The sequence below is a fragment of the Papio anubis genome, chromosome 2 (assembly GCF_008728515.1).
Source record: "Papio anubis isolate 15944 chromosome 2, Panubis1.0, whole genome shotgun sequence".
Taxonomy (NCBI): Eukaryota; Metazoa; Chordata; class Mammalia; order Primates; family Cercopithecidae; genus Papio; species Papio anubis.
Genome location: NC_044977.1, coordinates 157,379,364 through 157,404,835, shown reverse-complemented (window position 1 = coordinate 157,404,835; position 25,472 = coordinate 157,379,364). Strand labels below are relative to the sequence as shown.

Genomic DNA, 25,472 nt, shown 5'->3' with positions numbered 1-25,472 from the left:
AACTACACAAGAAAGTATATACTAATATTTCCACTTATGTAAAGTTATAGAATAGGCAAAAGTAATTTATGGTGACAAAAATCAGATCAATGGTTACCCTGGAAAGGGGAGTGGAAGGGAAACTGTTGAACTGATTACAAAGAGGCATCATGGAATTTCTGTGGTGATGGAAATGTCCTATATCTTGGTTGGAGTGATAGTTACTAGGTGTATGCATTTTTCAAAACTCAACCAGCAGGACATTTAAAATCTGTGTATTTCATTATACGTACTTTACCTAAATTTTTTAAAAGATGGAAAAAAGATGGAAAAAGATGGAAAACTCAACGGTTTTTACCCCTCTGCTTATCTCAAGAAGCTTGCAAAATCATAGCATAGTACTTGTACTAACATCAAAAATTTTAGAAAAAATTAATCTTAAGTGATCACCAACTTCCATATTTAAACTTCAAAACACCTTTCCCAGGAAAATAAAGAACTCTGTTCTAATAAATAACAATTTGTTGTTATTACTGGTAATAATAACAAAAAATAATGAGTAAATTTTCCAGACACAGTTCAAAGTATCAAGAGCATCTAGGAGTTCTGTAAATTCAACTCCATGTTAAGCTAGATAAAAAGGACCTGTAAGCAGCCAGACAAGAAAAAAAAAAAAATGCAGGCACATCCTTAAGTCATACATGCAGTCATTTGATAAATTCATGATTTTGTTCTACTAGAAATTTTATCTTATCTGTCAAGTAGACTGGTGGATATAACCAATTTCTTCCCAGCCTCCTGGGAACATCTGTTCTCCCCAATTTGCTCAAGGTCTCTCTGGTTCTACCAGCCCAAACAGAAACTACCAACTTCAACAGTAACTATGCCTCCTAAGTAGAGAATATTCTTTTTCAACATATCAGAGCAACTTCACATTACAACTGAAGACAGGGCAAAGACTGCAGTCAGCCAGCTTTCTCAGGCTTCTAAAACCTAGTTGGAATTCAACTTGTGCTGGTAGGCTTAGCACCCTGGCTGTCCACCCCTTATCCCCTTTCAATGATCTGCTTCTAGACTGTCACCCATTAACACCACTCTGACTTCCACCAACCTCCTTATCCTTCTGAAGTACAACCTCCCCCTGGCCCTGTGGAGCCCAAAGGGCCCATTCTCCTACCCTCAGTGGACACTGCCCTGGATCGCCATGGCCACTCAGATGACTGAAGTCATGCTTGAGCATCCTTACCAAAAGTTCTATTTCTTTACAATCATGCCATCAAACTATGCCACCCTCTATCCTTCTCAGTATCTCAGCTACCTCATTCACTGAGGATTCTGGGACCAGTTTATACAAGTTGTATACATTCCTCTTCTATGTCTCATTGGGGCAGGCTCCCAATGTCCCTGAGACTAACCCACTTCCAATCTGCCCTTCAATGACTCTTTTATTCCTTTTATTCCTCAACTCCAACAACCTTCATCCATACCAAAGAAACTCATTTCTATGGACAGCAGCAATATGCGAATTACTCTGCCTCTAAAATCTTGAACTATAGTATCTCAACAGCTAGTGTTATTCAGCTCTTTCCTTTACTATTACAACAGCTGCTCCCAGGGTCATTCTGTCTCCAGTATCTATAATCCTCTTGTTTCTCCCATTCTATTGTACCAATCATTTCCTCAGTTTCTTCTTACAGGCCTCAACCTCAATTACTTCAATTACTTTCTTAGCAGTGCAGGTTTCCACTTTCTCCCACCACAGCCTACGTCTGACACACACAATCCGCTCAGAAAAAGACACCCAACCTTGAACTCACTCTTCTACTTCCTGTCCTTTCTGGTGCTATAATTGAATGCTGCATAATCCTAGATTAAGCCATTGCCACAAAGGACTCACTACAAGATGATGTTTGTACCCTCAGCAAATAAATATTTATAAGCTGCTGACAATTTAAAGCCCTGTGATCCAAATCTCTATGAACACCTAATGACCACCAAAATAAATTGTAAATTTAAAATTCACTACCATAGACTGAGGTGTTGAAATGGCAATACAATCAATCATTAAACGCAGTTGCTGTTTTCTGACTATAGGTTTTGAAAACATGTTTTGAAACAGATATTCCATTCTTTATTAGCTAAGGTAGTTATTTCCAGTTTGAAAAGGTTTGAACGAAACCAATAAAATTCTATTCAAATTTTCACGCATCAAATTAGCAAATACAGTCTGTTATGTTGTGAGACATGTTTCTGTAACACGAGCTTTTAAGTGGTTTGTAAATAAGATCATTCCAGTGTAACAAGGAAGTGGGTTCACATATTAATTTTCCTAGGCAAGGGGATCTGGAATAGCAGGAATAGAATTATATAACTTTCAGTGAGAAAGAAAAAGATCCTCATTCAGCTCAGCTGCTGCCAAGCAGAAGCCCTCTCAGCTCTATTTCAAGAACATTTAAAATGAGCACCTGTACCCAGGAATCCCAAAGGAGCATTCCCATCCTTTGCACAGCAAGCTGCACTTCCTCTGGTGCCCACCTTTATGGCAACCACATTGGTTTAGAAAATGACTTTCATGTGTACTGTCTCAAGACCACACCTTGTATGTTAGTATCTTTCACTCTCTTCTGAGGCAACACAAGCCATGCTAAATGGTTTGACTGGGCTGCCCAAGTCATCTCATAAGGTACCAATTACGCTTTTGTTAGTGCTCTGCTTTGAAAATTGCAGAGGTCTTGAGTGGTTTGCCCTTAACCTTATTTTTCTCATAAATCTTGTTATTTTTAGTGACTAGGTAAACTTGAAGGGTTTTTTATGGAATGCATTTGATGTTATAACAGAAATGTTTATCTTATTTAAAAATAATACTGAGTGTTATACAGGTTATGACAAGTAATTTGTGATTCTATATAAAGTTTTATAAACATTTATACTCTTTGACCCAGTAATTCCGTTACTAAAATTCATCTTAAGGAAATGAAAGACAGACACAAATTTTTATGTACAAATATATTAATAGAAACAATTAAAACTGAAGAAAAGAAATAATATAAACTACCAGCAACAGAGCAATGATTAATAAACTATAATACATCCACAAGAGAGAACAACAGTTTTCAACAGTTTTTCTTTGGAGGAGAGAGGTGATACCCCAAGTCATAATATCCTTTCAACTAAATTGCTCCCTGTTCATCTATCTAACATACTGGGCTGCTTCTTTGAAGACAGGTTTTAATGACGAAATAAGTAACTAAAAAACACTGAAAAAAGACTATGAAGCCATGAACAAAGCTGTTATAAATAATGTAGTAAAATGAGTTTTGCTTAGAATATAACAGTAAATGAAAATTACAACACACAAACTGTATACAGCAAATTTTCAACAATGTCTGGCACCTAGAATAGTTCATGTACGTAACAGGTCTTCAATAAACATCCAGTGAATCAAAGTTAAACATATATTCATATGCATGTTGTGTTCCACTTTAAAAAAAAAAGGAAAATAACAAAATATGTTAACAGTGGTTGAATATAAATGGTGGATTATGGATTATTTTTATTATATGCTTTTATTCTTTTTCTTCCCTTAAATTTTCTATGAAAGTTAAACTGGAAAAACAATAAAAGTGTTTAAAGAAATACGCATACAGCTGCAACAACTCATTGATACAAAAATACAATCAACTACTGTCTAAAATAATCCATGAAGGTTGATAAGAGATAGAGAAAAGGCCCTCAAAAATAAAATTCAATTAAAAAAATCACATTTGTAAAGACATTATCTTTGGTATATTAATGTTAACACCATTAATGATAAATTATTAATGATTAAAACACCTTTCTCCAACTTTCCCTTAAAATACCCAGTTAAATCAAATAGCAAAATTTGGCAAAGTACGATAAACTGAAGAGAGAGACCAAAAGAGAAGACCAAAACTTGGGAAAAGTTTCCACATGCAACATTTGACAATGGGACTGAAATAAAATTATTGAGTTACCCATGCTATCTGAATGAGAATAACAGAAAACCCTGAAGACGGATAGGGAATGGAACACAGCTTTAATTTTCAGAAGAGGAAGCAGGCAAGGAATTCTATTTCCACACAAACTCTCATCATATGCAAAAACAGTACTCAGAACGCCTCAGGAAACACCTCAATTATGTATTCTCCCCAAAAAGTTTCTCCAAAACATACTGAGAGATTAGTAAAACTTTTGTTTTTAATAGGGGATAGAGAATTGTTTTACACTGAGAAGAGGTATGCTTTAGGATGTGTAATAATCATGAATCATCACTGTTCTGTATCAAACTATAAAGAATTTTAAAAATCAAAATAGTAGAAATATGAGGAGAACCAAATATAAGTATGACCATGGTACAAAACTATCAGTCTATGAATGATATTAGCATATAAAAGATATCATTTATAGGTATAGCCATAATTAATACATACATCAAGATGGTACTCTATAGGAAATGTGAATTACTTCAAATCATCTGTAAGATATTTACAAAGCCGGGCGCGGTGGCTCAAGCCTGTAATCCCAGCACTTTGGGAGGCCGAGGCGGGTGGATCACGAGGTCAGGAGATCGAGACCATCCTGGCTAACATGGTGAAACCCCGTATCTACTAAAAATACAAAAAACTAGCCGGGCGAGGTGGCGGGCGCCTGTAGTCCCAGCTACTCGGAGGCTGAGGCGGGAGAATGGGGTGAACCCGGGAGGCGGAGCTTGTAGTGAGCCGAGATCGCGCCACTGCACTCCAGCCTGGGCGACACAGCGAGACTCCGTCTCAAAAAAAAAAAAAAAAAAGATATTTACAAAATGTGATCAGCTATAAGGAAAAGCATAATCAATTTCTTAAAGGAGAAAATGTATAGCCCATAATATGACCACCAGGCAATGGGAAGAAGGCAGGGAGTGAGGCAAAACTGAACATACACATTTTTAGGTACCATCTATTTCAAAGAGTTACCTATATTCTTAACCTTCACAAATGGTTTCAACTACATAAAGAAAAAACAAGAACATGAAAAAAAAATTGAAAATACATTTATCAAAAATTGTCAATGCATGGTTAAATAATACATGGTATTTTTCTTCTTTAGAAATATTTTCCAAATAGTCTATAATGAATATATTTTCCAGTCTATATATTTTCTTGTATATTTTACAAATAGTCTATAAATGAGCATATTTTACCCTAATAATCAGGAAATAAAATTAATGAAATAAAAGAATTTTAAACAAATTTATTTTTAGAAAAAGATGAAATCTATAGAGAATATCATGCTTTATCTCTCAATTTTAACTCCTTTTTCTTTCCTTCCCCATCATATGCTTGAAAAAAATTTCAAGGAAAAGTAAAAGACACATAAAGATAGGGGCTAGATAACCTACTTGTTTCTAAATGCTATTAATTATTAGTGTTTCAAAGATGACAATAGCAATCAAATGCAGCCTGAAAGCAGGGATGGTGGACAGTAGGGGTTACTACTGTCAGGGAGTGTTAAGCGTCACAGAGGTTAAGTGAGTAGTGAGAACTGATTAGAGAGGTAGTGAGGGAGACAATTTATTCAGTAATGCTTTAATGAACCAGTTCTGAGACAAGCTAGGAGCAGGGTAACTCTTTATGAGACTAGGAAACAGAGCCTGGTTCCAGTAGAAGGGAGTGACTGAGAAGGAAGGCTGGGTGCTATAGTTAGGAAATTCCAAGGGCTGAGTCTAAGGTGGTCATTCCAATGAGTGCCTTATTTGGGGGGGGGGGGAAGAAAACTGGGAACTGGGACACCAGATTGGTCAAAGGAAAAAAAAAAAAATCAGGGTAGGTTCTAATATCCCTTTGGGATAAAGGGAGGGAATAAATGAAAATTAGAGTCAGGGAAATAAAGTCACTGAGTATCATTTTGTAGCGGTCTGGTGACTCCAACAATCCTAATGAGTCAAAGGTTATGTAAGTAAAGATCATAGAAATCAAAAGAGAAGAGAATGCTGAGACACTGTCCTGGGGCAAAACAATCCAAGTAGGAAAGGAGAGGTATAATGCATAATAAGAGCTGGTCCCTCAATGAACAATCCAAAAAGGAAATTAGAAAACAATTCCATTTACAATAGCATCCAGAAGAATAAAATACTTAGGAATAACTGTACACTGAAAACTACAAAACACTGCTGAAAGAATTAAAGACCTAAATAAATGGAAAAACACCCTATGTTCATGGACTGGAAGACTCAGCATTGTTAACATAACAGTACTACCCAAAGTGAGCTACAGATTCAGCAAAATCCCTACCAAAATTCTGACTCCCATTTTTGCACAAGAGGAAAAGCAGATCCTTAAATTAATATGAAATTGTGAGCAGCCCAAAATAGCCAAAACAATTTTTAAAAAGAACATAGCTGGAGGACTCACACTTCCTGGTTTCAAAGCTCACCGCGAAGCTACTTTAATCAAAACAGTATAGTACTGGCATGACACACATGTAGACCAATAGAAGAGAACTGAGAGTCCAGAAATAAAGTTACATATTTTGGGCTGACTGATTTTTGACAAGGATGCCGAGAGAAAAGGGGGCTCTGCTGGAAAGCAGACAAGAACAAGAATGGACAGCCACGGACTAAAGAGGTAGCATTTTGTCATTAGAATGCATAGAATTTTTAACTTCTGATTTAGGATGACAATACTTCAGCTGTTCAGTTACATTAACCAGACTTCAATTTCCCACTGCCAATTCCAGCAAAGTAAAAATGTTGCTCTCTTGTTAGAAAGCATGGCATTTTTTCATAATTTTTTTTTTAAACAACCCAAATTCAAAGCTAAAAAACCAAAGTTATTCTTGCAAAACTCTTAAGGCTCATCAAAAAAAAATTCATTTTTCCCTAGACGATTTTAAGTTCAAAGTTATTTCAAGGCCTGTGATTCACACGAACTGGCCTAACTCAGGTTCTAATAATTCAACAGTTCAAAAATTTTTTCCAAATGATTTTAAAAGCTGACTATTGGTTTCTCAAAGCTGCACACATGGTTCATTCGTGCTAAATCAGTAAACCATCTCTCTTTATTTTAAAAGCCACCTTTATAGCACTTAACAAAACATATTTCAGGGAGTTGTTTCAAATGTCCATCTTCCTATTACCTTGCCCATCTTACAAACAAGGCTGAGGTCTTAGTTTACTTGTAACTACTTAAATATTAGATGCATGAATGGCTGGCTGTCGATAAAGGTCAACTACATCAAAGATGGGTTTTAAAGAAAATGGTACTTTAAAGAAAATGTCAAGAACCATTAGTTAAGGCAAAAAAAAAAGTGATGTTGTAGAAAGAGAACTATAAAGCAGAGTTCACGGTTCTTACTTCTCCTCCCCTGGCTTCACTACTAGGTAGCTGAATGACCTTTGGCAACCAATTACTTAACTGCCCTCTCTAGGCAACAATTTTCTCAACTACAAAACAAAAAAGTTAAACCAGATGATGTTAATGTCCCTCCTCAGCCGCAAAATTCTATTACTCTATGATATCATCCATGGTTTCCCAGTGTCAGCCAAAACACTATTATTTTATTATATCATCCACAGTTTCCATATGCCAGTTAAACCTTAAGTAAAAATTCATTTAGTCAAGATAATCTTCTAGATTCTGAGGACAGTGGTAATATGAGCCACTAATCAGAGAAGAAAACCAAAATCACTTAACATGTATTAAACCACTGAACACACATTAATGAATGCTAAAAGGAAAATAAACAAGGAGCTCTTATTTCAAATGCTCTTAGGTTATGGAAAGTAACAAGCTGAAATCGATAAAATAACAGTTTGTTCATCAGAATCTAATAAATCTAGCTGTGGTCATATTATACCTAGAAAATTAGCTGAGACCTAATGTTTAACTACATTATAAGACAAGGAATTAAAATACTAGACTCTAGATAGAACAGGGGCATCCTTTCCTCATAATCGAATAAGCATATAAATTTTCAATCCCATAGCTGTTCAAGCAATAATCTGTGGATTAAATGTGATTTTTCACGTAATTCTCTGCCACACTCTTCAGCATTTTCCACATATATTTGTCCTGCAACCCTAAGTGTCTTGATAGAACTGTCTTGAGAGTGTATGTTCACACAGAAGAAGGATTAAAAAGGGCTTTCCAGAGAAAGAATACATGCATGATCAACAATAGCAGACAACATAAATATACCCCTTCTTCCCCTCCTTCCTTCAGACTGCCTTCTTTCTGCCCAAGGAAAAGCAGGTAGGCCCACCCTTTTGGTCCTGATAGGTGGTTTAGAAATCAGCTTCAAGAAGACATGGAAGGGAATCTCCTGTTCCTCCCAAGGAAAAGTCAGGAATCTGCAGGCACTAAGAATCTTTCCTAACTGTGCCACTTGAGGAAGTAAACATGTATGTTGTCAAAATCAACACAGAACAGGCACAAATGTTAGAATACAAACAAGGACACTGAAACAACTATTATACCTGTACTCCACATGGTCAAAAAGTTAAGTAGAATCATGGAAAATATAAAAAGACCCCAGTCAAACTTCTAGGGCTGAAAACTATACTGTAAATAAGATAGAAAATAGACTGGATAGGATAGCAGATTAGGCATTTGGGGGAAAAAAAATTAGAAATTGTATTTCCTAGCTTTTCATTACTGATAAAGGCTTCTGCCAGAATCTCTCTTGAATATTTCACATCCTCCAGTTGTAGTGTGGGCCAACAGTCTATTGAGAGACTGCTCTGCGCCAACCCATGAGGTAGCCTTGGTACAGGAGGGGGAGACAAAATATGATGGGTGCAGTGATACAGGTCTGCTTATGCAGGGTATGGAGCTATGGAAGTTGACATGGGAGCACCAGAGACAGCAAGGGAATGGGAGAGGCAAATCAGGCAACTCCAAAGAAAGTAAGTTATCAAGAACAGGCATAGTGGCTCACACCTGTAAACCCAGCACTTTGGGAGGCCAAGGTGGGAGGATCCCTTGAGCTCAGAAGTTTCAGACTACCCCGGGCAGCATAGGGAGACATCATTCATACCAAAAAAATTTGTTTAATTAGTGGGGTATGGTAGCTCACACCTAGTAGTCCTAACTATTTAGAGGCTGAGACAGGAGGACCACTTCAGTCTGGGAGATCAAAACTGCAGTGAGCCGTAACTGCATCACTGCACTCGAGCATGGGCAACAAAGTGAGACTCTGTCTCAAAAAGGAAAAAAAAAAGAAAAAGAAAAAAGAAAAGAAAAGAAAAGCAGCTATAAAAAATTAACATATGTAAACTTCCATTAGTAAGTATAGCTTCAGTCTAATTTCCTTTTGGATAATAACTTAGCAGGCAATGGGAAATGATCAACAGAATGATGACTCCAGTAAGGCACAGGATAGTGAATTTTTTTGTAAGTATGATTCATTCGTTTACTCATTTGTTCCACTTTTAATGAAAACCTACTACATGTCAGGTACTGTTTCATGTGCTAAAAATATAAAGTGGAACAACCTAAACACTCTCTATTCAAACAGAACTAACTTTCACTAAAGGAGATGGAAACAACCAAAAAAGTATGGGATTCTTAAAACAGTGTGATAGCACAGAGAGGCACTAGGGATCAACCCTAGGAAGACAAGCCTCTCTGGGGAATTGACATTTTAGGTTGAGATCTAGAAAGTACCAGCCATGTAAAGATCTGGGAAAAGAACCCTAGGCAGAGGTGCCATCTAATGTAGACTCTAGGGTGAGAAGGAATCTGGCACCAAGGGAACTAAGTGAGTTGTGCAGGGAGGGTCAGGGATAAAAGTGGATCCTGGTGGTAGGCAAGAGTCTCTACATATACATTTACATATTTATAAATCAGGAAAAGCTCAACAGCTTAGATATTTGATATTTATAAATTCGTAATTTCTTAATAATGTGCAATAATGGTTAGATTTTTTAAGTTTCTTTCATATATACATATCGGAATATTTTTTATGAAATTATGTCTGGATTTGCTTCAAAATAATCTAAGAAGAGGATAGGGAGAGTAAGGGCAAATGAGTGGAGTACGGGGTAAGGTGGTAGAGATGAAACAGAATTGGCTATGAGTGGAGAATTGCTGAAGCTGGATGACGGGTATATAGAAGTTCATTATATTATTATGCCTTATTTTGAATTTTTGAAATTTTCCATAATAAATACATTTTTAAAGCATCTTATTTAAAATAAAAGGGAGGGAGTATTTATAAACACAAATGCCCCATTCACAGGGGATTTTTTAAAAGTGCAAACTACTCTCTATGATACTGTGGAGGATATAGGACACTATGCATTTGTCAACACCTACATAACTTTACAACAAAGTAAATCTTAATATATGCAAATTTTAAAAAAATTCATGTAGGAGGTCAGATCTTAGGATGTAAAACAGAATATGATATATACCAGTTTTTGTGACACTCAGGTACACCCATTAAGCTTTTCATCAGGAGTCCATCAAAGGCCCCAAAAGTCTAAGAGGTCCTAGCACAGTATACAAAATTTGGTATGTGTGGACATTCACGCCTTTTTCTAGGGAAAGGGCCTGAGGCTTTCACAAAAAAAGGTTGAGAACCACTGACATTTCTCCTTGCCTGCAGCTTCTTGGCTGAAAAGTAACCTTGCTATTGCTCTTAATCTAATGACAATATCTCATTCATTTTATGGTTTCCTCGGAAGGGCATTACTACACAGCTATTGCCATAAGCAAATAATAAATACCACCGGTGAATTTTACAATTCTGAAAGTTGTGACAAGCACACACATACGCGTACAAAAAAGGTGGAGGCCTGGTATGGTGGCTCACGCCTGTAATCTCAGCACTTTGGGAAGCCGAGACGGGGTTGGAAGGGAGGGAATCACTTGAAGTCAGGAGTTCGAGACCAGCCTGGCCAACGTGGTGAAACGCCATCTCTACCAAAAAAAAAAAAAAAAAGGTACAAAAATTAGCCAGGCGTGGTGGTGCACACCTGTAGTCCGAAGCTACTCAGGAGCCTCAGGCACGACAATCGCTTGAACCTGGGAGGCAGAGACTGCAGTGAGCTAAGGTCGCATCACTATACTACAGCCTGAGAGACAGAGCAAGACTCCCTCTCAAAAAAGAAAGGAAGAAAGCTGACAAAGTGTGTATTTAAGTTCCCTTTACAGTATCATCTTTTTATACTATCATATTTCATTTAATCTAAAGTACATCATTATTTTTTGCACCACTAAGAAAGAAAAAAGCTATCAACTGCCTGATGACTCACCACCGATTATAACATGGTTCTGATTTCAGGGATGTTCAAATGTGGAAAAACTGTATATCCTGTAATCAATTAAATATGGCATTTAAAACGTTAATTTACCTGAGCCCCATCTCAGTCAATTCAACAAATTGCTCAGGGTAGGTCAAGGAATCTGTATTTTTTTTGGTAAAGCTTCTCAGATGATTTTGGTTAAAGACTAAGTAAACTGTTAATCTTCAAAGGCAGCACAGTAGAGAAAGCATGCACTTTGCAGTCACATAGCCCCACACATCTCTGTGACCTACAGTAAATTCTGTAATTGCCCACAACCTCAGCGTCTCAGCCTTATCTGCTTAAAAAACAAACAAACAAAAAACAGTCAATGCCACCGACTTCCTATGGTTGATAAAAGAGAACACATGTAAAGTACCTGGCATACAGCAAGATACGCTCTTCCTCCTCCTCCCTAAATTACAGGTGATCCCTAACTAGAGACTTGTGTGCTGTCTATTCCAGCTTAAAATTTATATAAGAATGAGAATGAGGCCGGGCGAGGTGGCTCACGCCTGTAATCCCAGCACTTTGAAAGGAGGCCGAGGTAGGCGCATCACCTGAGGTCAGGAGTTCGAGATTGGACTGGCCAATATGGTAAAACCCCTTCTCTACCAAAAATACAAAAGTTAGCTGGGAGTGGTGGTGGGCGCCTGTAATCCCAGCTACTCGGGAGGCTGAGGCAGGAGAATTGCTTGAACCCGGGAGGCAAAGGTTGCAGTGAGCCGAGATCATGCCATTACACTCCAGCCTGGGTGACAAGAGCAAAACTCCGTCTCAAAAAAAATAAAAGAATGAGACCTATGAAATCCACTCAGCACTATCACTGCTGAACACACAAGAAGAATCATTCAACAACTGTTTATTATGTAACTGAGCAATACACATTTATTTTGGCACATTTTAAGAGGTCCTGCACACATGAATGCTGTTTAATAAAATTTTTATTAGAAAATATTGTACTTGATTTACATCAACAATGCACAAAAATGTATACTTTTAAGTGTGATATAATTTTAGAATAGCTAATGGTTCTGTTTCATGTACAAGTTTTTGTTTTGCTTTAGGATGTGTAGCTGGCAAGATTCTTCAGAACATTGGCATAACTGCATCAAAACACCAAAAGTAATGCTATGGAACTTCTCAACTCAAGTGCCTGAATAAACGTTCACATGTTTGATTTGTCCCAAAAGTGATCCTTAAAATCCAAACAGCATTTTAGGCAGCACCTTCAGAATTGACCAGTCAACTCAGGATGTGACTCACAGGGGACAGGTTTAGCTGTAATTGGTTAGAGTTCTCTCACATGTGTCGCATAAGGAGAAAAAACAACAACCCTCAAACCCACAATTGCACAATGTCTCTGCTTGTCTCCCAATGAAGAACACATGGATTCAAATAAATACCAACTCCACCAAAATGCCTACGGTTAAGGGTTTGCTGCAGAGTGCTAACCTCCCAACAACCCACCCAGCAGCTGGGCCCTCTGGTGGCTTATGCCAGACTCACCTGCAGAGGACGCCTTCAACCCTCCACCCCTCCCCCACACCAAGCATGGGCTCTGGGATTTAGGAAAGACGGGTGCTGGGAGGAGAGAAATGCATGGTTCATCTCCTTTTTCTTTCCCTTGACCAACCACTTCTCCCAAAAGGAAAGGGTCCTTTGGTTCAGTTGCCCAAATCTGAAACCCTAGATTCCTCTGTGACTCCTCCCCTTTCTTTAGCCCTAAAGTCTCTTCTGCTAAGTCTTCTCCAAACTCACCAAATTCCTCACAAATCCATCCCACCCCTTCAACTGCCTTAGTTGACCCCTCTTATCATCACAAGGTTGGCTCCATCCCATTTTCCAGATACAGCATTTCATTCTCCAAAGCCATCCTTTTCACTGGGGCCAAAGTTATCTTCCCTATAACCCAGACCTGACTGCGCACTCTCCTAGTCTGCATTCTTCAGCAGCTCACTGAAGAATTCACCTATAAGAGTTCAAATTCCTACTCTAACCTCAGCCTACCTTCCAGCTTTATCCTGTGACACTCCATGGCTTTGCTAATTTTTTCACCTCAGCCACATTAGATTTTTCCTACCCCACAATTTCACACAGCTCTATGCCTTTGTTCACACTACTTTCTCTGCCTGGTTTGAACTGCTCTTTTCTGCCTATCAAATTCATCCTTCAAGATGAGGCTCAAATGTCTTTTTTTTTCCTGGGACAACTTTCCTAAACTCTCTAAGCCTCTCTCTCCTCCGCCCTTTCCACAGTCAAAAGTAAGTACTCCTATAATAACTTATGTCAATCAGCAACTTATCTCTGTTGCAGTCATAAATGCAAGTCTCCCCTACAAAATTCCGAGATCTTCAGGGAAAGGAATGTAATAATTTTGAATTGTCATTTTCTACCACAATATATGGTACTTGGTTTAGCTTCAAAAAAAATTTTCTGGACTGATTTGGGACACAGTGATCCCAACTAGTATTGACTTGATTTTAAATAAAATGTGAACACGCTTAACTTTTTCAAAAGGTATTTATTTTAAAAGGAGAAGCAAGTTATCCAAAGTGAATTTCTAACTGGTAGAAATGGGGTCTCTTCCCAAAAGTCCCCCCCGACCCCTATCACCACCACCACTGTTGCCATAACCAGTTTATATCATTCCCCTCACCCACCAGCATGTTCTTCCGAAGCTTCTGGCACTGCCCAGCCATATGCCACCTTCACAGGCTCTGGAATTCCACAGAGCTCAGTACTATGAAAATTATCAATTAGAGAACATGGAAGGATGCGAGAATAATTAGCATAATAATAAAGACCACAACCACCTGCAGGCTTGCAGATTCTACTCCTTGAGTTTTTGGTTAATTGCACTCCTCCAGAGCTGATAAAGAAGCAGTATGAATTCAGGTCTCAGGCAGGACTGACTCAAGACCTGGCCTTCTACTCACTGTCCAAAAGGCCCTGAATCAGGGTCCTCATCAGTACAATGCAGAAATAAATGCCTACATTGCAGCCTGTTAAGAGAAGTAAATGCAAGCGATGAACCAGGGCCCAGGAACACAGGAAGGCCAACCAGAGTTGAAAAGCTCCCGAAGCTTTTGGGGTTTCAGAATAGATACACTTCCATCAGGACTGCGTGCCCTACTACTACCAAAAAGCCAGGCTAGTTATTAATACATACCTACTCTAAGATTATTGTTTTCTCATTTCTCTGTTGAAAATTTCTACATTGAATCCTAACCCCTAAGGCGATGGTATTAGCAGGCTGGGCCCTTTGGGAGGTGATTAGCTCATAGGAGCAGTCCCCACGAATGGGATTAGAGCCCTTATAAAAAGACCCAGGGGAGCTCCACCACATGAGAACACAGGGAGAAGGCTGTATCCATAAAACAGGAACAGGGCTCTAGCAGATATCAAATCTACCAGAGCCTTGATCCTGGACTTCCCAGCTCCAAACCTATGAGAAATAAATCTCTGTTGTTTACAATCCACCCAATTTATGGTACTTTGTTACAGTAGCCAGAGCAGACTAACACTCATCTGTAAAATGGAAATGACAGTACGTAACACAGGGATGACCTCTATGCCCCACACAGACAAAAGACAGCACTTTTAAAAGTGTCAACTACTACTACAACCACCACTACTAACTACTCTTAATACTGTTCATACAAAAAGACACACATCATCTTCAATAGTTAAACCCAAACCCTAACTGCCATTTATACATTGTGAAATGACCATAATCCCTTACCTCCAAAATTCCTCTCAAATGATAGTTTAAAAAAAAAAGAAATCACAAAGACATCAAACCACAAGGACAAACATAAAAGGAAAGACAACATATTTTTTTAAACAAACTTTTGCGAGATGGCAAAGTAGTTGAAGGAATGGTCACTGTCCCTCAGGGCCTCTAAGAGGCTCAGGTCTTGAGGCACCAAGGAGATGCCAAAGGCTGATCTGAGGCTCAGCCTAGACAAGGCAGGAGCCACTGAAAGAGGTGTTCAAAACTTTTGGACCCCCAATTCCAGCAGGAGACCCAAAATTTTTTCTGAAGAAACTGAATCACAGTGACAGGAAAAGTGTACCTAGAAGTCAAAGGCTACAGCCTCCATCCCTCCCTCAGCCAGGTAACCCAAACCCTGGCAGCTGGCATATCACCAAGCATACCAGAGGCACGAGATGACGGTTTCTTCGTTGCGAACACTGGCCCCAAACGAGATGTAAAGGTGTCAATATTCGGGGCAGACTCCCAATGAAAAGTCCACCTGAACTCACAAGTCACTAGACTACCAATACACACATGTTGTCTCCTTTGCAATCAACTCCTCAGGATCTTTCTCTTCATTATAGACAGTCAAGGATCACCAGATATTTATGATTTAAACAAAGAAAAGATTCCTGAAATGAACAGCCACACTGGAGGAAACAGAAGAAATATTAAAAATATATTAAACACAAAGAAAAAATAAAAATACACACATCAGAGGTAAGGTAATACATCCATAAAATAAGATGCAATGAAATGGAAACAGAAAAAGATTCTAAAATTTAAAAACATGATCATTAAAATTAAGAACCATTCCCCCCCTGCCCACTCTTTCCAGTACAAAGAAATACGCAAGAGGTGAGATTAGTTAAGAAAATTTGAAGATCACTTGTAGGGGGTTCAATAACCAAACCAACAGACATCTCAGAAACAAACACACACACACACACACACACACACAGAGAGAAAAAATAAAGGATGGGAATTATTTAAAAAAAAAAAAAAGGCATTTCTGAAAACTAAAAGATAGGAGTCCCTAGACTGAAACGACCCACTAAGGTAATACAAGAAAGAAAAGTAAGAAAGGAAGGAAAGAACCAACCAACCAACCACACAAAAACTTATAAAACTTCAGAATGCCAGAGAAAAAGAACCTGAGCTTCAAAAAAACAAGAGTAAAAAAGAGGAATCAGAATGGCTTTAGACTTTTCATCAAAAACCCTTAAGACAGAAAACTGTGAATATGCCATCAAAATTATGAAAAAATGTATTTTCTACCTAATATTTTAAATTCAGCCAAACCATCTATAAAGTATGAGGATAGGATAGACATATTCAAACATTCAAGGCCCCAAGTAATTTATCTCCCATCATTCCTTCTTAAGAAGCTACTGAGGATACATACGTAGTAGTAAAATGAAGCAAAGCAAGAAAAAGGAAGACAGGAGATCCAAGACACAGAGGTTCCCAGACAGGAAAGAAGTAACAGGAAGTCCCAGAAAAAATAATCCTACTATCTAGATTGGAGCAAGAGAATGGAATGCTCCAGACCAAGAAGTCTCTAAGAGGAAACCAAGTGTAACTGACAGATGATTTAATGGGCTACCTGGAAAAAAAAAAAAAAAATCAAAAGGCATTTAACATACTTCTTGGAGTAGTTGAGGGAACACAGCCAAAGATAAATAGATAACTAATCAAAATGCAATTATTTGCTCTGGGAAAAGCAAAAATGTATAGAAAAAAACATAACCATAAGTCCCTATTTAGCAATACAAGTGTACACAATAATGTAAATACTATTTTTACAAAAAAGTTATGTAACTACATTGGAGGATTTAAGAGAGAAATAATAAAGAGTTCAGTTATGATACTAGAAAGTCAAAGACTTATTCTACATTGATTTAGAATTACAAAAACAAAACAAGAGGAAGAAAAAATAAACAGACATAGTTGAGGTAGTAGCTACCCCTGGAAAGTAGAGCCTGGCGGATAAAAAGGACAAAAGCAAGAGCCTGCTGTGTTTGTCAAAAGCCTTTTAAGCCGGATTCAGTGGCTCACACCTGTAATCCCAGCACTTTGGGAGGCTGAGGTGGGTGATCACCTGAGGTTGGGAGTTCGAGACCAGACTGACCAACATGGAGAAACCCCGTCTCTACTAAAAATACAAAATTAGCTAGGCGTGGTGATGTGTGCCTGTAATCCCAACTACTGGGGAGGCTGAGGCAGGAGAATGGCTTGAACCTGGGAGGTAGAGGTTGTGGTGAGCTGAGATCACACCATTGCACTCCAGCCTGGGCAACAAGAGTGAAACTCTGTCTCAAACAAACAAACAAAAAAAGCCTTTTAGTGCTACTGGGTTTTCTTAAAACTATATGCATATGTTAATTGGATTAAAACAACTTATTCTCATATCAATGGTAATTAGTTCAAGTTATAAAGTTGTCACTGTCAACTTCATTTCTAAGTTTCTTACTTGGAACACTAAACTGTCTTAAAAATATTATAAAATAATGGTTCATTTCCCATGCCAGCATTCAGAAGGCACAAAATCTACAGTGATTCTAAAATACGGTGCAAAGTTACTATTCCAAGAAGCCTTAAGTATCATAACAGCTTCTGTGAGAGACTGTATTCTGAGAACTCGGAGTGCCTTGTATACATCTCAGTCCTACCCACTTGGCTCTTCCCTACCTGGAGGAGCCAAGGAGTTATTTTAAAGGTAGAATGTATGAGGGAGATGGGAACGGATGGAAAGTACAAACGACGTGAATCTGGCAGGATGAAGTGACTTACCTCTGTAACAGGTCAACCCTATTTGCACTAGAGAAAATACTACTAGAAGTCTCTCTTGCCCCCCAGGGTAGACAAGGGAGTTAATCAAAACAATGCTTCCTACCCTCCCAGCAACAGTATTTCTGGGCATAAATTGGATGCTCATCAATCAGGAGCTTCCTCTGCTGCAAATATTGCTAAGAAAATTAGTTCCACGCCAAATAAGGTAACAGATACATAACTCAAGTGCTAATTAGCAATGATTTATTTTCCACCATGCCATAATCAAACTTCTATACACAATATCTTCATTTCATTCAATAAAACTTTGCTGCCTATGTCAACACTGTTTCTTTTTTTAAAAAAATATGAACTAGGCCAGGTGCAGTGGCTCACACCTGTAATCCAGCACTTTGGGAGGCTGAAGTGGGCAGATCACGAGGTCAGGAGTTCCAGACCAGCCTGACCAACATGGTGAAACGCTGTCTCTACTGAAAATACAAAAAATAGGCCGGGCGCGGTGGCTCAAGCCTGTAATCCCAGCACTTTGGGAGGCTGAGACGGGCGGATCACAAGGTCAGGAGATCGAGACCATCCTGGCGAACCCGGTGAAACCCCGTCTCTACTAAAAAATACAAAAAACTAGCCGGGCGAGGTGGCGGGCGCCTGTAGTCCCAGCTACTCGGGAGGCTGAGGCAGGAGAATGGCGTGAACCCGGGAGGCGGAGCTTGCAGTGAGCTGAGATCCGGCCACTGCACTCCAGCCTGGGTGACAGAGCGAGACCCCGTCTCAAAAAAAAAAAAAGAAAATACAAAAAATAGCCGGGAGTGGTGGCACGTGCCTCTAATCCCAGCTACTTGGGAGGCTGAGGCAGGAGAATCGCTTAAACTCGGGAAGCAGAGGTTGCAGTGGGCCCAGATGGCCCCACTGCACTCCAGCCTGGGCGACAAGAGCGAGACTCCGTCTTTAAAAAAAAAAATTATGAACTGTGTGACCTTGAGCAAGTTACTTAAAAACCCCACTTTCCTCATCTCTACAATGGGAATAATGCCACCTACTTCACTGGGCCACGAGAAAATTAGAAGAAATTATGTGTATAAAGCATGAATAAAGCATGTAGGGGCAGGAATACGGCAAGAATTCAATGTCAGTCCCTGGTTGTCCTCTGTCCCCTACCTTCACCTCTGACTTTGTTTACCCATGTAAACAAACTCACAAGCTATATAAGTGCTTTTAACTAAAAAGCCTTTACAAAACCATGCATAATACGTTAATTTTTTTTTTCTTTTTGTGAGACGGGGAGTGTCACTCTGTCGCCCAGGCTGGAGTGCAGTGTCGTGATCTCGGCTCACTGCAAGCTCCGCCTCCCGGGTTCAAGCCATTCTCCTGCCTCAGCCTCCGGAGTAGCTGGGACTACAGGCGCCCGCCAACACGCGCGGCTAATTTTTTTTTTTTTTTTTTTTTTTGTATTTTTAGTAGAGACGGGGTCTCACTGTGTTAGCCAGGATGGTCTCGATCTCCTGACCTCGTGATCCGCCCGCCTCGGCCTCCCAAAGTGCTGGGATTACAGGCGTGAGCCACCGCGCCCGGACAATACGTTAATATTTCTATAATTAATGTGACATGAGTCGTGTTGTATTATTTTTCCTAAGTGTTAGTCTTGTGTTCCAAGTATTACCCCAATTAGCAGTTTTAATTCAGCTAAACTACATTCAGCTAATTCAGCTAGACTAAGAAGGATTAAGAATGGCACGACTTTATAAAAACACAGCATTCTTCTTTGGTTAAAAACTGCAAATCCGTACATGTAATGTCTGAAGAGTCTGCTATAAGTAATTCCATTTCTACCTTGAGTCAATCTCAACACACCTCAACAAAGTCTTATTACTTAAAAAAATAATACTGACAAATGATGCAACAGAGAATAATTTTTCCCCTCAAACACTCAGAAGCACCACCTTGAGATGAAATAAAGATACTGCCATAATAACAAAAGAATGCAAATGTCTAGGTACCAAGGACTTTCTTTTTGGGGGGTCGTTCCTGTCAGATCTTCCTCTAAAGGGTCATTTCCAGAATCCACAAAGTCCTAACGTAAGACCCCAGCAATTTTTCAAATTAACTCCCCAAATAACAAAGCTAAGCAAGTAAATGGAACCACAGTCCGACCCAAGACTAAGTTCTTGCTTCCCTTCAAGGTATTCAAAGTAGGAGAGCGGCCCAGAAGTACAGAATCAGTCCAAACTCCCAACACACCCAATGCAAAAACCAAAAAGGTATTGAAACTAAAAAGGTCTGCTACCTGGCGATTCATTCACTAAAAATATGCTTAGAATCTAAGCATATGCTCCAAATCTGCGTCCCAAGATTTGGAGGCTGCCACGAACATTTGGTGCCCTCATAACCTCCCCCTTTCTCTCTCTTTTTTTTTTTTTTTGTAAAAGGGTAAGCACAGACCGTGGCCTCTACTGGGGCATCAAAACCACAGCAAAGGGTTTGCAAGTTCAGTCTAAAACGTAAATTTCGAGGTATTCAAAATCGAGGACCCTAGAGTGACACGCATAGAAAGGGTCAAAAAAACTTCGTATAGCAAGGAAGAAAAGTTGTAAGGGCGCTTGACTCTTCTAGGGAAAAGGGCTAAGGAGGCAGTAAGGAGGATGGGATGGGGTGAATGTGGGTCTATCGCGGCAGGGCAGCGAGGGCAGCACGAAGGCTGAGCCGGAGCGGGGGACCGGGCAGGGACCACACCTCCCAGCCAGCACGGCAGGCAGAGACCCGGCCGCGAGGCAAATCCGGGCGCGGGGGGCGGGGAGGGCACTCGCCCGCGGTCCACGGAGCGCAGACTGAGCCGCCGCCGGCCGGAAGCTGCCCCTGCCGGCCCGACCTGCCCGCCCCGGCCTCGGCGGCCCCACTCACCGATCAGCCGGCGCACCTCGTCCTCGCTCAGGTAGAGACTCACGCTGGGCCCCGTGGCAGCCGACTGCAGCTCCGGGGGCCGTGGGGCGGGGGCGGCGGCGGCGCCAGGCGCGGGCAGTAGCGGCAACAGCGCCAGCAGAAGCAGCAGCGGCGGCGGCGGCGGCGGGGCCCTCAGGCCGCGGGCCCCCGGGAGGCTACTCCGGCCCGGCCGCCCCAGCCGCGCCGCCCCGCGCATGGCCGCCGCCGCCGCCGAAGAGGAGCGTCTGCCGCCCGCCGCACTGCCGCCCACCCCCGGCCCCGAGCCGCTCACAGCCCCGAGCCGGGGGCGGCTGCCCAGCTCATCGCGCCGCCGGCCCGTGGCAGCCAGCAGTGGCTTCAGACCTCCAGAGCGCGCCGCCGCCGCCGCCGCCTCCTCGGCGGCATCGTCCGGAGTAGGGGGCTGCCCGCGGAGACGCGCCCGTGCGCGCCGCCACCTCCCCGGGAGCGCGCACGCACCGTTCTCTCTGTGCAGGCCGGGCTGGGCAGCGCGTTGGGGTTTTAAAGTGCCTCGGCGGGCGAAGGGCTCGGGTCACCCTCTCCCCAAGAGCCGGTCCCGCCCCACGCGGTCACCCCGTCTAATTTTTGCTTGTCTATTGTTTAACCCTCCTTTCCCGACGGAGGGGCCAGGCTGGAGCCACCGGCCGCGCCTGCAGCTCAGTGGGCGCCCCAGGTCCCCGAAAACGCCTGGATGCGGCCGTTCTGGTTTCGAAAGAGCAACATGCTTTCCTGTTTAGTGGGAAAACTCAAATTATATAGAAACCATCCTTTATCTTACCGTCGGTGATCAACTTTATCATATCCGTATCTATTATTAGAATTTATACTACGTACATTTGTTTTCCAGAAAGATCTTAGCACGCTTTAGTAACCCTATTTTTACATGTTACAAAATTTTATTTATTTTCATATTTTCATTTGTTTATTTTGAGAAGTCTTGCTTTTTTCAGTCGCCCAAGGTGGAGTGCACTGACACAATCTCGGCTCACTGCAACCTCTGTCTCCTAGGTTCAAGTGATTCTCCTGCCACAGCCTCCCGAGTAGCTGGGATTACAGGCGCCCGCAACCATGCCTAATTTTTTGTATTCTTAGTAGAGACGGGGTTTCACCATGTTGGCTGGGCTGGTCTCGAACTCCTGACCTCACGTGATCCACCGACCTCAGCCTCCCAAAGTGCTGGGATTACTGGCGTGAGCCACTGCGCCCGGCCAAATTGTTATTTTTTAATAATCGTTCTGCATCACTATAATCCACCTGCCTTTGGGGTTGTTAATCTGTGGTCCACACCAGGCTTCGACAGCCTTCCAATAATATGAAATTGTGTGCAGAAGTGTATGTGTCTCCGTGTGTATTTGTGTCCACGTCCATGTTTCTGTGTGTTGTATGTGTGCTTGAGTGCACACAGAGAGGTGGTATGTCATCATTTGTTCTAGGGAGTCCTTGTCCCCTCAAAGAGGTTAAGAACTGCAGATAGACCTCGTGTACTTAAAGGCGGTGGAGCCGGCCAGTGCATGGACTTCCGGGCCTCCTGATGTATTTTTGTGAGCCGCCCACCATCGGGGTCAAACTTGCACCAGTGCCCCCTCTCTTGGTGAGGCTCCAAGGGCCCCTGCCCTGTCCGGGGACACCTCGTCCCGGCGGACAGGCCCCCGTCCTGACCCCAGGGCTCTCGCGGAGCCCGTGCCTCGGGGAGCAGCTGCTCTCACGCTAGGCCCAGCTTCAGCACACTCGATTGCAGTGAGGCCCTGGGAAGCGGCTATTTTTATCCTCAGGGAAGGGTAGGAAAAAGAAAGGCGGATAAGGAGGGAAGTGCTGGAACTTGATTTTCTTCTTCCCTATCAAGATACACGGATTCCGTTTAGACTTCAATTTGTCAAGCTTCAGCTCCTCAGCACAAAGTCTTACACCCTTCATCCTACCGATGAGAAGAGGGAGAGGGAAGGAAAAGTGCTCCATCAGAGAAGGCTAAAAGCCACAAAAGTCAGCAAAAAAGCAAAAATACTTCTGTTGGGACAGCCACTGCTACCAGGGTTCTGCCAGGAAGGGCTTGAGGCTCGAAACATGTGTGAACAGGAATCTCAATTTAGATGGGAAGCATTTTGTTTTTAAAGGATGGCATATTCTTTGCACTTTTAAAAAGGCTCTCAGTCCGCAAAGAAAGAAACTCCTATCTTCTCGAGGTTCTTTAATTACTAGGTCTTGTCAGTGACTTCTTGAGGCGGCCTGTGATTAAACAGTCAGGCCTGGCTGGGTTCTGGTACTTATTAATCTTGTACCAGGGAAAATTAAACTCTCCAAGCCTTGGTTCTTTCATTCATAAAAATCCCAGGATAATGCCCGACTTCCAGGGCATTTACAGGATTTAATTGGAGAGAGATACAAGTAAAACACCTAGGCAGACACTGGGTAGGTGTCACACCTGTTGCTATTGTTATTACAAGGAATCCTTTCCCTTTAATGACCACTTCCTGTGAAAGTTTCATCACCAGTTACCTCCAAACAGTTCAAACCTGGGATCCTCATGAACCTCATTCAATAGCACCACGCATGGCCCAGAGCCTGAGCTCGATCAAGACTGGTGCCAGGCATCACACTAGGTGCTGGGAACACAGGAGCGAGCAATGTGCTTCCTTGAGAACTTTGATAAACAAATGTTTTCATCAGTGCTACAAAGACAAGTTCTCAAAGTGTGGCCCCCAGACCAGCAGTATCATCATCACCTGGGAACTTGTAGAAATGTAAATTCCTTGTACACCCCCCATACTAACAGGTAGCAGCTCCAGGGCTAGGGCCCAGCAATCTGTTTCCCAAGCCTCCTGATGCTGCAGGTCACTCCATTAGTATCTCAGCACTCCTGTCTCTCTTTTGGTCAGCTGCAGTTGCCCACTTTCTCCCTTACTTGCTCAGTCTGTTTCCAACACAGCAGACAGAGGCATCCTGTTAAACGTTAACCTGATCATGTACTCTCTGGCTTTCAGACCACCAGTGGTTCCCCAACTCACCTAGAATAAAAGGCAAAGTCTTTCCAAGATGTCAAGGTAGTTCTCACTCTCCACCTTTCTCCCTTTCCTCTGACCTTGTCTTCTTCTGCTCACCGCCTACTCCCTTAGCTCCTGCCACACCACAAAGGCTTCCTTTCTGTTCTTCCAACAAACCAGACACAATCCTACCTCAGGGCCTTTGCACTGCTGTTCCCTGTCTCTGGAGTACTCTTCTGTCTGACACCCACATGGCTTCATCTCTTACCTCCTTCAAATCTATACTCAGATGTTAACTTCTGAATAAGATTGCAAACTTCCCCACACCTTAATTAACCCCTCGGAGAAGGAATTGATTCTCAGTCTCTCTCTTGCTGTCTCTGCATGACACTTGGTCTCACACAAAGGTCTTCCCACAATCCCCAACCCACCCTGAAGAGGAAGTTTCCTCTCCCTCCCCTAACAAGGTGTGGGTGGCAACTTTTGAAATTTCCCAAAAAGCCTCAGCATGAAAATGAGAAACCCTGACCACCGCCTCCTGAGGTTTGCCTTGGGGAAATGAAAGCCACAGTCATCAACACAATCCACACACTGGCCCTCCGCTCTTGGTTTTGTTTGTCACGGTGGTTGACCTTATTCTCCTCCTCCAGGAGACATATTTCAGCATGGCCAGGAAATACCATCAGCAGGACTTGTACTTTAAAAAGCCAGTCTTGGGCTTGAGATGCCAAAGGGTAGATGGGTAGGTGGGAGCATGGGGTCACGGCTACACAGAGATGACGGGTGTTCCATGTTTGACCTCTGGTGTGGGCTGAGAATACCTGGTGCCCACAAGGACAGACACCCAGAGACAACTCAGCAACGTGGACCTGACCTGACCACTCAGCTGGGCGGGGGCAGGTGGTTGGAGAAGGGGTAGCTCCAAGTCCTGAAATCAGCCTCTTCTTTTGCCAGGAGCAGTTGGGAATGTGGCTCTCACTGTAAACCTAATATATTAAACCATTTGCATTGTAAAAGAATCAAGCAGCACAGAGGTACGTGAAGTAAAATAGAAATATGTCCCTCCACATATACCCTCATCTCTCTTACCCACTGCCCAGTTTGGTGTATGTTCTGAGAACCCTTTCTCTAGGCAGTTACTTACACATATATGTGTTTAAACACACAATTGTATGTGTGTGCTCTTTTTCAGTCTTATAGAAATGGAATCATGCAAAAAGTTGTTGTCTATAGGATTTGCTTTTTTGACTGATCTAAATAAGTTGAGATCTCGAGGACGTTCTCGTGACAGGGCATACGGAGGCACCCCTATGGTGTTCTTTTGGTTGGGATGAACTGATGAATTTCACCAGTTCTGGTAATACACATCGAATCCTTGCACATACATCTTTGTGCACATGTATAAATATTTAGAAGAACAGATTCTCTGAAATGGAATCTTTAAGTCCAAAGGAGTTATGTTTTAATTTTGATAGATTCTGCTGAATTGCCTTCCAAAAGGTTTTACAAATATACATTTCCAACAGTGGCATAAATGAGAGACACAAGGTAATATGCCAGTGTTTTTCATTTTGCTTTTGACAGTCTAGCGAAAGAAAAATAGCTTATTGTTGTTTAATCTGCATTGCTGTCATCACTAGTGCGATTAAGCATCTTATATACTTATTGCCTATTCAAATTACTATTTGAAATATCTGCCCACCTCTTCTATTTTTTAGTTGGCTTGTTTGTCTTCTTGTTGATTTAT

At 41.5% G+C, this 25,472-nt stretch overlaps 1 protein-coding gene across 2 annotated transcripts in view; it reads right to left on the bottom strand.

Annotated features, from left to right (window-relative positions):
• Positions 1-21,075, bottom strand: part of RYK (receptor like tyrosine kinase) — a 91,948-nt gene extending 70,873 nt beyond the window's left edge. Inside the window, exon 1 of one of the 2 annotated variants that reach the window (XM_031663752.1) lies at positions 20,712-21,075. In XM_031663752.1, coding sequence (XP_031519612.1) covers positions 20,712-20,946 — 235 coding nt within the window. In that variant the 5' untranslated portion in view covers positions 20,947-21,075. The remainder of the gene's footprint in view (positions 1-20,711) is intronic. The other variant, XM_031663753.1, reaches the window with a different exon arrangement.
• Positions 21,076-25,472: the final 4,397 nt, after the last annotated feature.